The sequence below is a fragment of the Amia ocellicauda genome, chromosome 16 (genome assembly GCF_036373705.1).
Source record: "Amia ocellicauda isolate fAmiCal2 chromosome 16, fAmiCal2.hap1, whole genome shotgun sequence".
Lineage (NCBI taxonomy): Eukaryota > Metazoa > Chordata > Actinopteri > Amiiformes > Amiidae > Amia > Amia ocellicauda.
Window position 1 is genome coordinate 18,720,048 of NC_089865.1, and position 11,335 is coordinate 18,731,382.

Sequence of the window (11,335 nt, forward strand, 5' to 3'; positions counted from 1 at the left end):
TTTCCTCAAGTACATGTAATTGTAGTATGAGAATAAAAATGCCTTTCTTTGCAAGTAAGACATCACTCTTTTGATGCGGCACCTTCTTGAACTAAACATTGTGACGGTAATTGAACGCACGTGCTATTGGAGTTCAGGGCTCAGCACCCATCTTTTGAAGCACCCAGGTGGTTATTATTATATATAAACTATTGCCATGAGTCAGGAAAAGAAGTCTGCTGTGTATAGATCAATGTGAATGTAAATGTTGAAATTAAAAGGAGGGTGTGCTAAGATGTATCCAACATGTGTGGGTATTCAGCATGATTGCGTTATCTGCCTGAAATCCAAGCTGCGCCTTGACCGCTCCACTTCAGCCAGCTGGTGCGACTGAAGAAAAACAGTGCTCTTCTGTCCCTACTCAGACAATATGAGCAGAGAGTGCCAGACTATTGAGATGTCACATATGGACTTCTACTGTTCCTTCCCATCCTTTTTGCAGATTTACCGGTTTCTAGCTACATTTGCCACAGCCACTCATCAATAATCAATTAATCAGTGTCAACCAATATTAAGCATATAATGTCTTTTCAGATACTGGTTGCACCATATCTTCTGAATATCAGAAGTGTATCATTCCTGCAAGAGGGATTATTCAAAGTCAAATTTACATTGAGTTACAGTGACTGCTAACGTACTATTATTTGGTGTGGGATGTGAAATCACTTTTTTCTTTTTGTTGATTCATGCAGAACAATATTCCTGGCAGTCCTGGCGCAAAGGGAGCTAAGGGCTACAGAGGGCCTGAAGGATCTCCTGTAAGTAATTTGTCTGCTTGAAATTGTGATTGGCTCTACATCATTCTGTTTGAAAACCCAGCTGTCAATATGTCCTGTGAAAACATGTGGACTGCATACCAAGAACCCATATTTTCACATTTCACAAATATACAGACACTTAGGATCGACTGACTTTCCTTCTACCTGTTATGCAAATGTTCTTTGTTTTGGTTATACATGGAAGATTACACACGTATGTGGTAACCCAGTATCACAATAGTATTTAAATAATGAGAATATCAAAGTAATGTGGAATTACATGTGCTTGGAGTAGTTAAGTAAGCATCAAGGCACAGCAACTACAAATGAAACCCATATGAAAAATATATTTCAATTTTGATTTTATTTTTGTACAGTATGGTACCTTGCACCATTACAAGGAATGTATACTCAATCCTACTCACTCAAAACAAAAGCATTTTCCCCCAAAAGCTACATGGAATCCCTATCCACCAAGAAAGACAAGTTTGAAAGAGTGTCAGTCAGCATGTCTCCCTTGTTGTGACAGAGAAGAACAATGTTCTGTTATGTGGCCATGGTAAGGACCTTGAACATTAACTTGAGTCTGCTTGTCTGCTGGTTTTCTGCACCAGATTGAAACCAGAAGGAGAGAACACTAAAAGCAAAATCGTGTTCATTGTATGTGCAAAACCATTAACTAAAGAACATTTTGTGATGTTTCTTTTCTACTGAAAAAATATTTGGACTAATTAGGTATTATATGTGGTGTATTGCTTCAAATGAGAATGGCCCCTTCCAGGAGTCTTTTCTGAATATAGTGTTGCTCTTTCATTTTAAGGTTCCACTTCACTTAATTAAAAACGGTTTAGTCGCTATAGGCTTTGCTGTTACAACCTATTTTCTTTTTAATATCAAATGTCTGCTATGCTGAACTTTCACCGTTCAAAAGAAAAAAAAAATACACACACAGACACACACACATATACAAAACGTGCCTGGAATGCTCAGATTCTGATTATTTTTAGTTGGTGAACAAAAAAGTAATATATATGATGATAAAAAAAGAACAAATCATGGGGGGAAGGATCAAAGTTGAATTAGGAAACAACAGTCAAGTTTGACTAGAAGTTAAATGTTTCTGCATGGGTCAAGTGACAGCTTTACCTTTATGTATGTCTCAAGGAAAAGCATAGTTTTGGTAGCTCTATAAATTAAGCAGTGCAAATCAATCACTAGCAACCACATTGTATTATAACAGCTATTTAAACTGGACTACAAATATTGTATTATGTATTGGACAACCCTTTCAACTGAGAAATGTTTTGTTTATTTTTTAGGGACAACCCGGACCTCCCGGCCCTCCAGGCGTAGATGTAAGTACACAACTATACTATATTTGTATGTGTCTCTCAGTCGTCTTATCAGGTGCATCACTGAGTTGGCATTGAAGAAGCATTTTTCCCTGATTTGTTGAATATGTCTTGTCATGACGGGCAGGGGACACACCCGCTTGACCTTTTGTTCACAGTCTGTTGCGTCAGCGCCTCAGAGTTTCATGATTTTAAATGAGGATGTTTTCCACTTATCTACACACCCTACTCCACACTGTTAAGGGGGGAAAATGTCGTATTGTGAAAAAATAATAATAATAATTAAAAAAAATAATAATAATATATATATATATATATATATATATATATATATATATTCTAAATCAATGCTTGTTATTTTGTTATAGGAGTGTGAATTGCTGCATATCATGAAGATGATGTGTTGTGAGTATATATTTTTCTCTCTTATTTCCCACTGAAAGTACATATTTGTGGAAGAGCAAGAGTAACAGCCTCAGTTAGGGCTGTGCGATATGACGATATTTATCACATGACGATAGAAAAACGTCTATCATTTCATATTATGCTCTATCGTTTATATATCGTGGTGTCGCAAATCCCACTCTTTACGGCAATATTTCTCATTAGGACGGTTTGCGTTCTTCCTGGTTCTTCCACACGTGTGGCAAGTGGCAAGAAATGTGCATCAGAAACACAGACAGACATGGAGGAGAGAGAACTGACACACAATAACCAACACAAACAAGAGATACTTTAATGCGCAAGCGCACACGTTGCACCCCACTCTCGTCGCCGGGCTGAACTCAATCTGCAAGCAGCAACCCCCGACAATACACAATCGCACCCCCCACCCCCGCTATTATTATTATTATTATTATTATTATTATTATTATTATTATTATTATTATTATTATAACTATTTTGTATTAACACGTGCTGTACCTGTAAGCAGAATTGAAACGCTGCAGTCAGAGAAGAAATGTACCTGTATTGCAGATGTTAAATGAACCACTATAAACCCGGATGTGGTAAATCTACCTGAATCTATACCATTTTACAGCGCATGTGTTGCGTGATTACTATTACTTGTGTTATTGTTATGTGACAGTAAATCATTATATATATATATATATATATATATATATATATATATATCCCAAAACAACATAACACACATAGTAATCACACAACACTTGCGCTGTAATGTTGCATTCTGTATATATTTACAATGTAGTATTTGTTAGTTTCGCATATTTAATGATTAACAAAATACTTGTAGTTTGAATGTCTTTGGTCTTATTTTGCAGCTTGATTGGAGGAAAACAAGAAATATCCAGATATATATCGTGTATCGCCCAAACTTCTAAAACTATCGAGATATTATTTTTAAGTCATATCACCCAGCCCTAGCCTCAGTAATGATTCTGTCACAAGAATAAATGCTTTTGTATAGCAAATTGTGTTGAAAGTCCAATAATGAAGAACCACAATCTTGGTTGCTTTATGTGGCATTTTGCGAAGGCTGTTTTTTTTGGTCCGTGTTGTTTTGAAAATAGGAATGCAGAATTTGAACTGACCCAAAATTGCAACAAAAATTAAAATAACAAGCTGAAGGTTGTTACAGTCATCAAAGTCAAACTCGGAAGAGAAAGCATTGTAATACAGCATATAACTGCATATAACTCCAACATGGACACAGTTATCTGGCCCTTTTAATTAGATCATTTCAGATAATTCAGTGCTCAAGTTGGAACAAAACAGAAGAAAGTACTCCCTCCCCCTTTTTCCACTGGAGCTTGGAAGAATTTCTCTCTCGCACACAAGCAACTTTGCTTTTATAGAAATGTCTACAATATGTTCTTAATCATTCCCCCCAAGCTGCAGGCCAGAGCACTTAGTTTGTGTCCCTCTGAGCTTTATTTTAAAAAGGCAGTTGTTTCCAGGTACCTGAACCTGCCCATGTGCAAAAAATGAAATAAAACATTTAATACAAAACCGAAAAATATTTGATTGTTGAAAATGTTACTAAATGGAATACAAATTCAATCAATCTTAAAAATAAAAAAATAGAATTAATTGCAAAAATAAGCACGTACTGTATCTAGTTTTTATTTATTTGTTTCCATATGTTGACAAGATAATGCACGTGGTTATTCATGTTTTTTTTCTAAAAGAACTGTCTGAGTTTCTTCTCAGCATGGTATGCTTTTATGAGGAAAAAAATCCTACATAAGTCTAACTAAATTTTTTTCTGGTTTGTTTTCCCACAGCTTGTTGTGGTGAGTAAAATATTTCCTGTTTCTTTTAATGTAATTTTGGGTACACATACACACACAAACAGCATTCAACTCAATAGCAATTATTTACAATGAATCTGTGATTCTGTTGTAGACATGTGGGTGTGCTCCCAGGGCAGTATTTAAAATATTTTACAGAAATATTTGTATTAACAAACAAATCTATATTTTATCTATCTGTACTAAATATTTATGCAACTTTATTTTTCAGACACATGACATTATGCAGGTCTTATATGGTTATGCAAAAAATAAATATATATAGATTTTTTCCATATCTGATAGCAAGGCACTGTGGTATAGTTTTACCTGCAAGCAGAATGATTTTCCTGCTTTGAACTTTTGTCTCTGTTCACCTTTAACCTGGAAAATAATTTACCGCTCACTGTTGATTTTCTGCTTTTGTTCTTTTTCAGAATGCAAGTGTGGCCCCATTGACCTTGTATTTGTAGTAGACAGCTCAGAGAGTATCGGCGGTAACAATTTCGAACATTCAAAAGAATTCATTATCAAAGTCATTGACAAGCTGGGCAAAGATGAGCGGGTCAAGGTAAAAATTAAACCAAGCTCCTAGATTATTCCACGGGAAACAAACTGTATTTCGAAGACATTCATTTCAGTTTGGCAGCAGCAAGTGAATATCAGGATTCCAATTTGCTCCCCTTTTCTGAATCAAGTTCCTCATGTTGTACCACTCGCCAGTTGATATTTGAATTATAATGGATTAACAATACACATCCAAACTAGGGCTTAGAACATGCATGATCACATGATCTAAATATCTTCCAAATCTTGAAGGGTTTATGAATGTTGTTTGCAAACCCAAGTCACCCCAGTATCGTCACAGCCTTGAATTTAGATTCCCATCACACCTTGTCGTAATGTTTCTTTTTGCAATCCTTACAGTTTGATGGCGTTGAGTCTCGTGTGGGAGTTGTTCAATACAGTCACGAACGTACTGAGGAGCTTGTGGCCATTGGGGACGCTAACATTGATTCCATTGGCGCACTCAAAGAGTAAGTAATAATTGGGTGCTTTGACTTATTCCTATATTCATTTTAATAAAAAAAAAAAAAAGTCACTACCTCATACTGATGGACAATACATTGTGGCATTTTTTGGTGCACTTAGTGCTTTTAATGCATGTTGTTATTGGTGAGGTTTTTAGATTTTTTATATAATAGAAGGAAAACTATCAACAAGGCAACAAGGTTGGCATTTATTTTCATTTTTTTAATACTAAAAGATGGCTAGGAGACCAAAACAGACAGAATACTGACTGATTACTTAAACAACTGGATTCTCCTCAGCTTTGATAGAAAGCCTGTTTTTGACACTGGATTCAACAATAACAATGATGGTGTGTGTGTTTAGAGCCATCAAACACCTGAAGTGGATAGCTGGAGGCACCTTCACTGGGTCTGCACTTCAGTTCTCCCTGGACAACCTGATCAAGAAATTCAGGGAACAGAACCGCATGGTGCTGGTTCTGACTGATGGACGCTCCGATGTCCTGCGAGATCCCACCAAGCTCTCTGTGCTGTGTGGTCAGAACGTCCAGGTACAGCAAACACACCTCAGACGATTTATGTTCTTTTTCTTTTGATCTGTTTCCTTCTGATAAATGTTCCTACTATGGAATAACCATTTATCAGATCAACAGGGATCAGCATTGACACCCTCATATTCCCAGATGTAGACCGCGCACACAAAGTCCTGTGAGGCCATCTGCTTCCTATCACATTGTTGACGGATTCAGAAAGATATACAAATTAGTGATATTGTTTTATTTCTAGGAGAAACTGTACACTTACCATGGAGCTTAATGGTGTATGAATCTGGTATGAGGAATTAATTTGCTGATGTCAGGCCACATAAACCAAGGCCTGCACTTTCCACAGGGAAAACTGAACCCATAAAATGAACTTAATTTCTCCCAAATCCAAGTTGGGATGACACCATTCAGCTGTCCATATGCACAGCAGAGAAACATTCTGCCAGGAAGACACGTTACCGGCAAAACGACACCGTGATGCCAAAAGGAGACGTCTGCATGAAATAACAAATGAAAGGGTTTTAAGAGATTGTGTCAAGATTGTGCAATAAAATATGTTTTGAAACAAGACCTTTTCCATTAGATAATTTGTTGCATCTTAAGAGCTGACAAAAGAAAAATCCATCATACTAGGGCCAGCTACAAGTGGGAGGCAGGGGATCATATAAGAAAACAAGCAATCTTGAATAGAGAGACCATTTTAGATTTGTTTGCGCACATGGAATCTCACGTAATTAGGATCATTAGATATGTAGAATACATGAAGTCTTTAATATCCATGTTTGTTGGTCTTGTATGCCCAGTATCGACATTCCAAACTGTTTTTTCCATATAGGTGGTGGGAGTTGGCGTAGGTGATATCTTCCATAAAGACCCAAATAAGGAGCAGCTTGAGGAGATGGTTTGTGTTAATGCTCCAAAGCCAGGAATCAGTCTGGTTAGAGATAACTTTGCAGAGCTTCTTGATGAGTCCTTCCTGCAGAATTTAACAGCCCGCATCTGTCAAGGTAAACAAAACAATAATCTATGTAACTACCTTGCCCTATTAAGAGAGACATTCCCTTAGCTGAAACCATTTTAAAATTTAAAGACTGTTGGGAAGTTGTATCCCTTGTATAACAATTTTACAGGAAGATTAACAAATTACGGGCAAGTGTTTGCAGGTGTCTGGATTGGCCTTGATGGTCACATGATTGAAACGGATTCAAAACCCGGTTGAGGAGAGCCACATATTAAAGACTAATAAAGTCGTCTACCACTGAGCAATGACATGGCTTTCTGGTGTGTGTGTGTGTCTGTGTTTGTCTGTAGCAGCTACTAAATTTCTCATTCTCATGCCTCTCTTTTTACAGAAAAGCAGTGCCCAGACTATTCATGTCCAAGTAAGTAGATTTCTGATACCTTCCTAAGGTCTCCTTCCTTTCAGTTGTTCATCATTCACAAGGAGGGATTCGTAATGGGGCCAGGATTAATTCCATTACCATTTCCTCCCCGCTGCAGTTTCCTTCGAAGCTGATGCTGAGATCATGCTCATGATGGACAGCTCCAACAGCGTGGGAAGGCACAATTTCGAGATCAAGAAGAAGTTTGTGAAGCGCCTGGCAGAGCGCTTCCTCACGGCCAAGAAGACCCCCGGGGTCAACGTGCAGGTGGCCATAGGGCAGTACAGTGGCAAGAACCAGCAGATCCTAGAGGTGCCCTTCTCACAAAACTACACCACTATGGAAGGCAGGATCGACGAAATTCGCTTCATCAACGGTGCCACGGACATAACCGAGGCCCTCAACTTCGTGATCCAGGAGTTCAAGAGGGTCGGAAGGAGAATCAACAAGAAGGTGTTGATCTTTTCGGACGGGCGATCGCAGGGCATTAACCAGAGCCTTTTAGTGGAGAAAGTCAAGGAAGCAGAGAGGAGCGGTATCAAAGTTTACATCTTGGCGGTCGGCACCAATGTCAATGAGTCAAACTTGCGCTACTTGGTCAGCCGGGGTGAAAGCTACGACGATGCTTATGCCCATCGTCACCTCCTCAGGGCGGCCGACTACCCTGCTCTGATGAGGGGGGTCTTTTATCAGTCTGTGTCTAGGAGAATTTCACTTGTGACAGAGGATTGGTAGAGCAGATGGGGTCTGTGGGGTGGGGTGGGTGTAGGGGGTTGGGGGTGGGAGGGGTACACGATCAACCGCTCGATCAAGATTTCTGATGCATATGCTTATTAGATCCTTTAGGGTTTATTGTTTGTGTTGTGTAATATCCAACTTTTTGGGGGTTTTTTCCCGTAAGGTTTTTAATGCAGGCTACAGTTTATTTGTGCATCGTGTAAAGAAAAAGAAAAGTGAAATTCATATTACTTGTCCACTTTTCTTAAGTCATGGAGTGAGACCAAGAAATCTAGGGGGTGACATTTGTTTGAGAAGAGCAGTAAAGAACCACTGCAGTCAGCTTGCTAGTGGTACGGACAAGAAAACACACAAGATTTGAAGGAATGGAAAAGTAACAAGACTCAGATTTCTGTGACCACTTTGTCAAGATTCTTACGGTGAACTAATGTGTCTTCCCTATAAGGAAGATACACCAGAAGTCTGTGCTGTCTCCAAACAGCAGTTTACATAGTATCTGACAGGGAGTGGAGTAATTAGGACATGAATGCATTATAGCTTTTGTCTGAAATCCACACTGTAGATCAAGGAGAAATGGGTTTCCATGTATTTTCCAAATTAAGTTTGAAATTCAAATTTTGATTGAGAAGAACTAGGGGGAAAGGGACATACATAATGAAATAACAGTATATAAAGAAGTTGTCATTGTTTTCTCTTCTTTTCTGTGTAATTATTTCCCCACAAGGATAATTTCTTCTGCTCTGAGTTTAAGAGTTGATTGTTGAGTGTGATGCAGAATTTACATCAGTGTTTCCTCCCTCTGGCAAAACAGCTCAGTGTTGTACTCTTAAAGATTTTATTTTTTCTGTTAAAATGTTACAGTAGAACCAAGCATTTGATACAGTTGTAGATTCTGATTAAAGATGTAGATTCAGTTTTACATAACAATTGAAGATGAGTATTTTTATCTTATTATTTTTACAAATATCAAAATACTTCATTAGTTAAAGGAATTACGATCCTTCATGTTAGAAATGCAGTGTGCAATACCTTTAAGGGACAACTATCTCTTTTAAGACATGAGACAGGTCAGTTTGATTTTTAAAATCAGAGGTATCCCAATTTGTCAACCCTAGTGCCTTACCAACTGCAGCCTTATATTGTTTCCAATATATTTAGAGATGGCAATCAGAGACAAGGGCTTCTGAATTTCTGAAGCCATTCCCTGTTATGTGACGTAAATGGGATACATTAGGGTTCATATACAATAAAATTTGCCTGTCCTCCATTAATCTGGCAATGTACATCTTCACGTATACTTTTACACAAAATAAATACAGTAAGATTATCTTTCATCCTTTTACATATCGTATTACTAAAATGTGGTGCTATGGGTGTACATCAGGTTTGCTTGGTGTTGTAATTTTCCCTCCAAAAAATGAATCATAAAGGTGCTTGAAATTGTTTCTCTAGATTACCTGTTAACACTGTTGAAAATGTGTGTAATCCTGTTCTTTCACACGTCAGAAACGGTTGCAGCTTTTTGCTTCTGTGAAGATCGGTCCATATGAATCCTTTGTTCCTACAATAAAGGTTGCTTCACCACAGACCAACTGTGCAGTGCATTTTATTGGCTCAGTGCAAATGATGAAGGCAAGTCTAAATGCATCATGAAAGGAAAGTTTTAGATCATATGCATGCATTTGACAACAAAAGACGACCAGTACAAAGACAGGAAAGTTTTTTTGTCTTGTCTTTTGAGTGTAAAATAGGTGACAAACATGAACAGTTTATATAGTTTAGAAAATGCACAAAATTAATATAAACATATGCATTAAATAGTTCTCTGAAATACTCAACTATCAGCATTTTTCTGTCATGTGTAAAAACAAGGAAAATTAACCTTTTGTTTACTGCAAACATTAGGAGCACTCTAGATATTGGGCCAAACTTTTAATTTTTGTAAGAATAGAATTGAAGTATTCGTTGGAATTTCAGTAGTTACTGTTGTGTTTATGGCTCTGCTCTGTTAAAAAGCCACTGAAACTAGTAATTTATAATATCTCTACATCTGTCTTACCATTTTATCCCTATTTTTATAACATATGCTTGTCTTAATGTGGTTAATATGTTTTTGCTTTCTTCTCCATATACAATAAGGTAGCTTGTTTTTCCTATCAGACATCTTCACAATTGACTGCTACTGCCTGTTGCACAAATTGACTGTTGGGGGTGTATTCATTCTACACGCATTGTTGCTCAATCTTCTTCCCTGCATTCAAGTACTGATTCTAATTAGTGTGTCGGATACTATTCAAAGTTTATGGTTATGTCAAAGTTGCAACCTGAATTTGATCATTACGTTTTAAATATTATATGTATATATATATATATATATATATATATATATAGAGAGAGAGAGAGAGAGAGAGAGAGAGAGAGAGAGAGAGAGCATTTGAAAAGAATTGTATTATGGCTCTCTCCCAATTTGTACAAATCTCCACAATAAGCTTTTATATAAACATCAGAATCAGTTACACTATGTTAGTTACAGCTGTACAATTCCCATTTGATTAACTTCCAGTAAATGGGAGGGAAAGTTGAAATTCTGTTTACTGAAAATCCACATATGTACAAACTGTTGCATGTTAAGCTAAAATTCCTGCATTTCATTCAATTCCTTTTGTTTTGTTGTTGTTGGCAAATCTTTATTCCATCAAGACATTTTGTTTCCAGTCAGTCATTAAAATTGTACTGACTTTTTTAATAATCAGATATACAGAAAGAAACAAGAAAGGTGCCAAGGTGAATTGATGCTTTAGGATATCCCAAGTAGAATTAACTACAGCTAAATTAGTTAATCATTATTAGACAGTGGTTATACTTATCTGCATTTGGCATGACATTCTAAAACCAAAGGGACCTTATACTGAAGAAATTGTATTGTTAATAACCAAATACCAAAATAAAATTTGAAGCGTACTGGAATCACCTCTATGCCCAATTTCTGTTTCTAAGAATAAAGGCACAGACAGAAAAGTCAAACTATTAGCATGAATATTTTACTGTCACCATGCTTAAATATACTGCACCTGGAGTTTGCCTAATATAAACAGGTTATAAAATATGAAGTGGATCAGACTGCTCCTCAATAGGAATCTTGTTGGCGCTGGGCTTGCACATCACCTTGAACACGGTATTCAGCTAGTCAGATTGTGCTTTTTCAGTTTCCCAAGCCTTCCACTGCTTAGAG

At 37.2% G+C, this 11,335-nt stretch overlaps 1 protein-coding gene across 1 annotated transcript in view; it reads left to right on the forward strand.

Moving 5' to 3' along the window:
- col6a1 (collagen, type VI, alpha 1) overlaps positions 1-9,689 on the forward strand; it is a 38,861-nt gene extending 29,172 nt beyond the window's left edge. Inside the window, exons 26-35 of the mRNA XM_066688539.1 lie at positions 732-797; positions 2,117-2,152; positions 2,518-2,554; positions 4,402-4,410; positions 4,845-4,978; positions 5,335-5,444; positions 5,803-5,989; positions 6,819-6,990; positions 7,336-7,365; positions 7,484-9,689. Of these exons, the coding sequence (XP_066544636.1) occupies positions 732-797; positions 2,117-2,152; positions 2,518-2,554; positions 4,402-4,410; positions 4,845-4,978; positions 5,335-5,444; positions 5,803-5,989; positions 6,819-6,990; positions 7,336-7,365; positions 7,484-8,100 (1,398 nt within the window). The 3' untranslated portion in view covers positions 8,101-9,689. The remainder of the gene's footprint in view (positions 1-731; positions 798-2,116; positions 2,153-2,517; positions 2,555-4,401; positions 4,411-4,844; positions 4,979-5,334; positions 5,445-5,802; positions 5,990-6,818; positions 6,991-7,335; positions 7,366-7,483) is intronic.
- Positions 9,690-11,335: the final 1,646 nt, after the last annotated feature.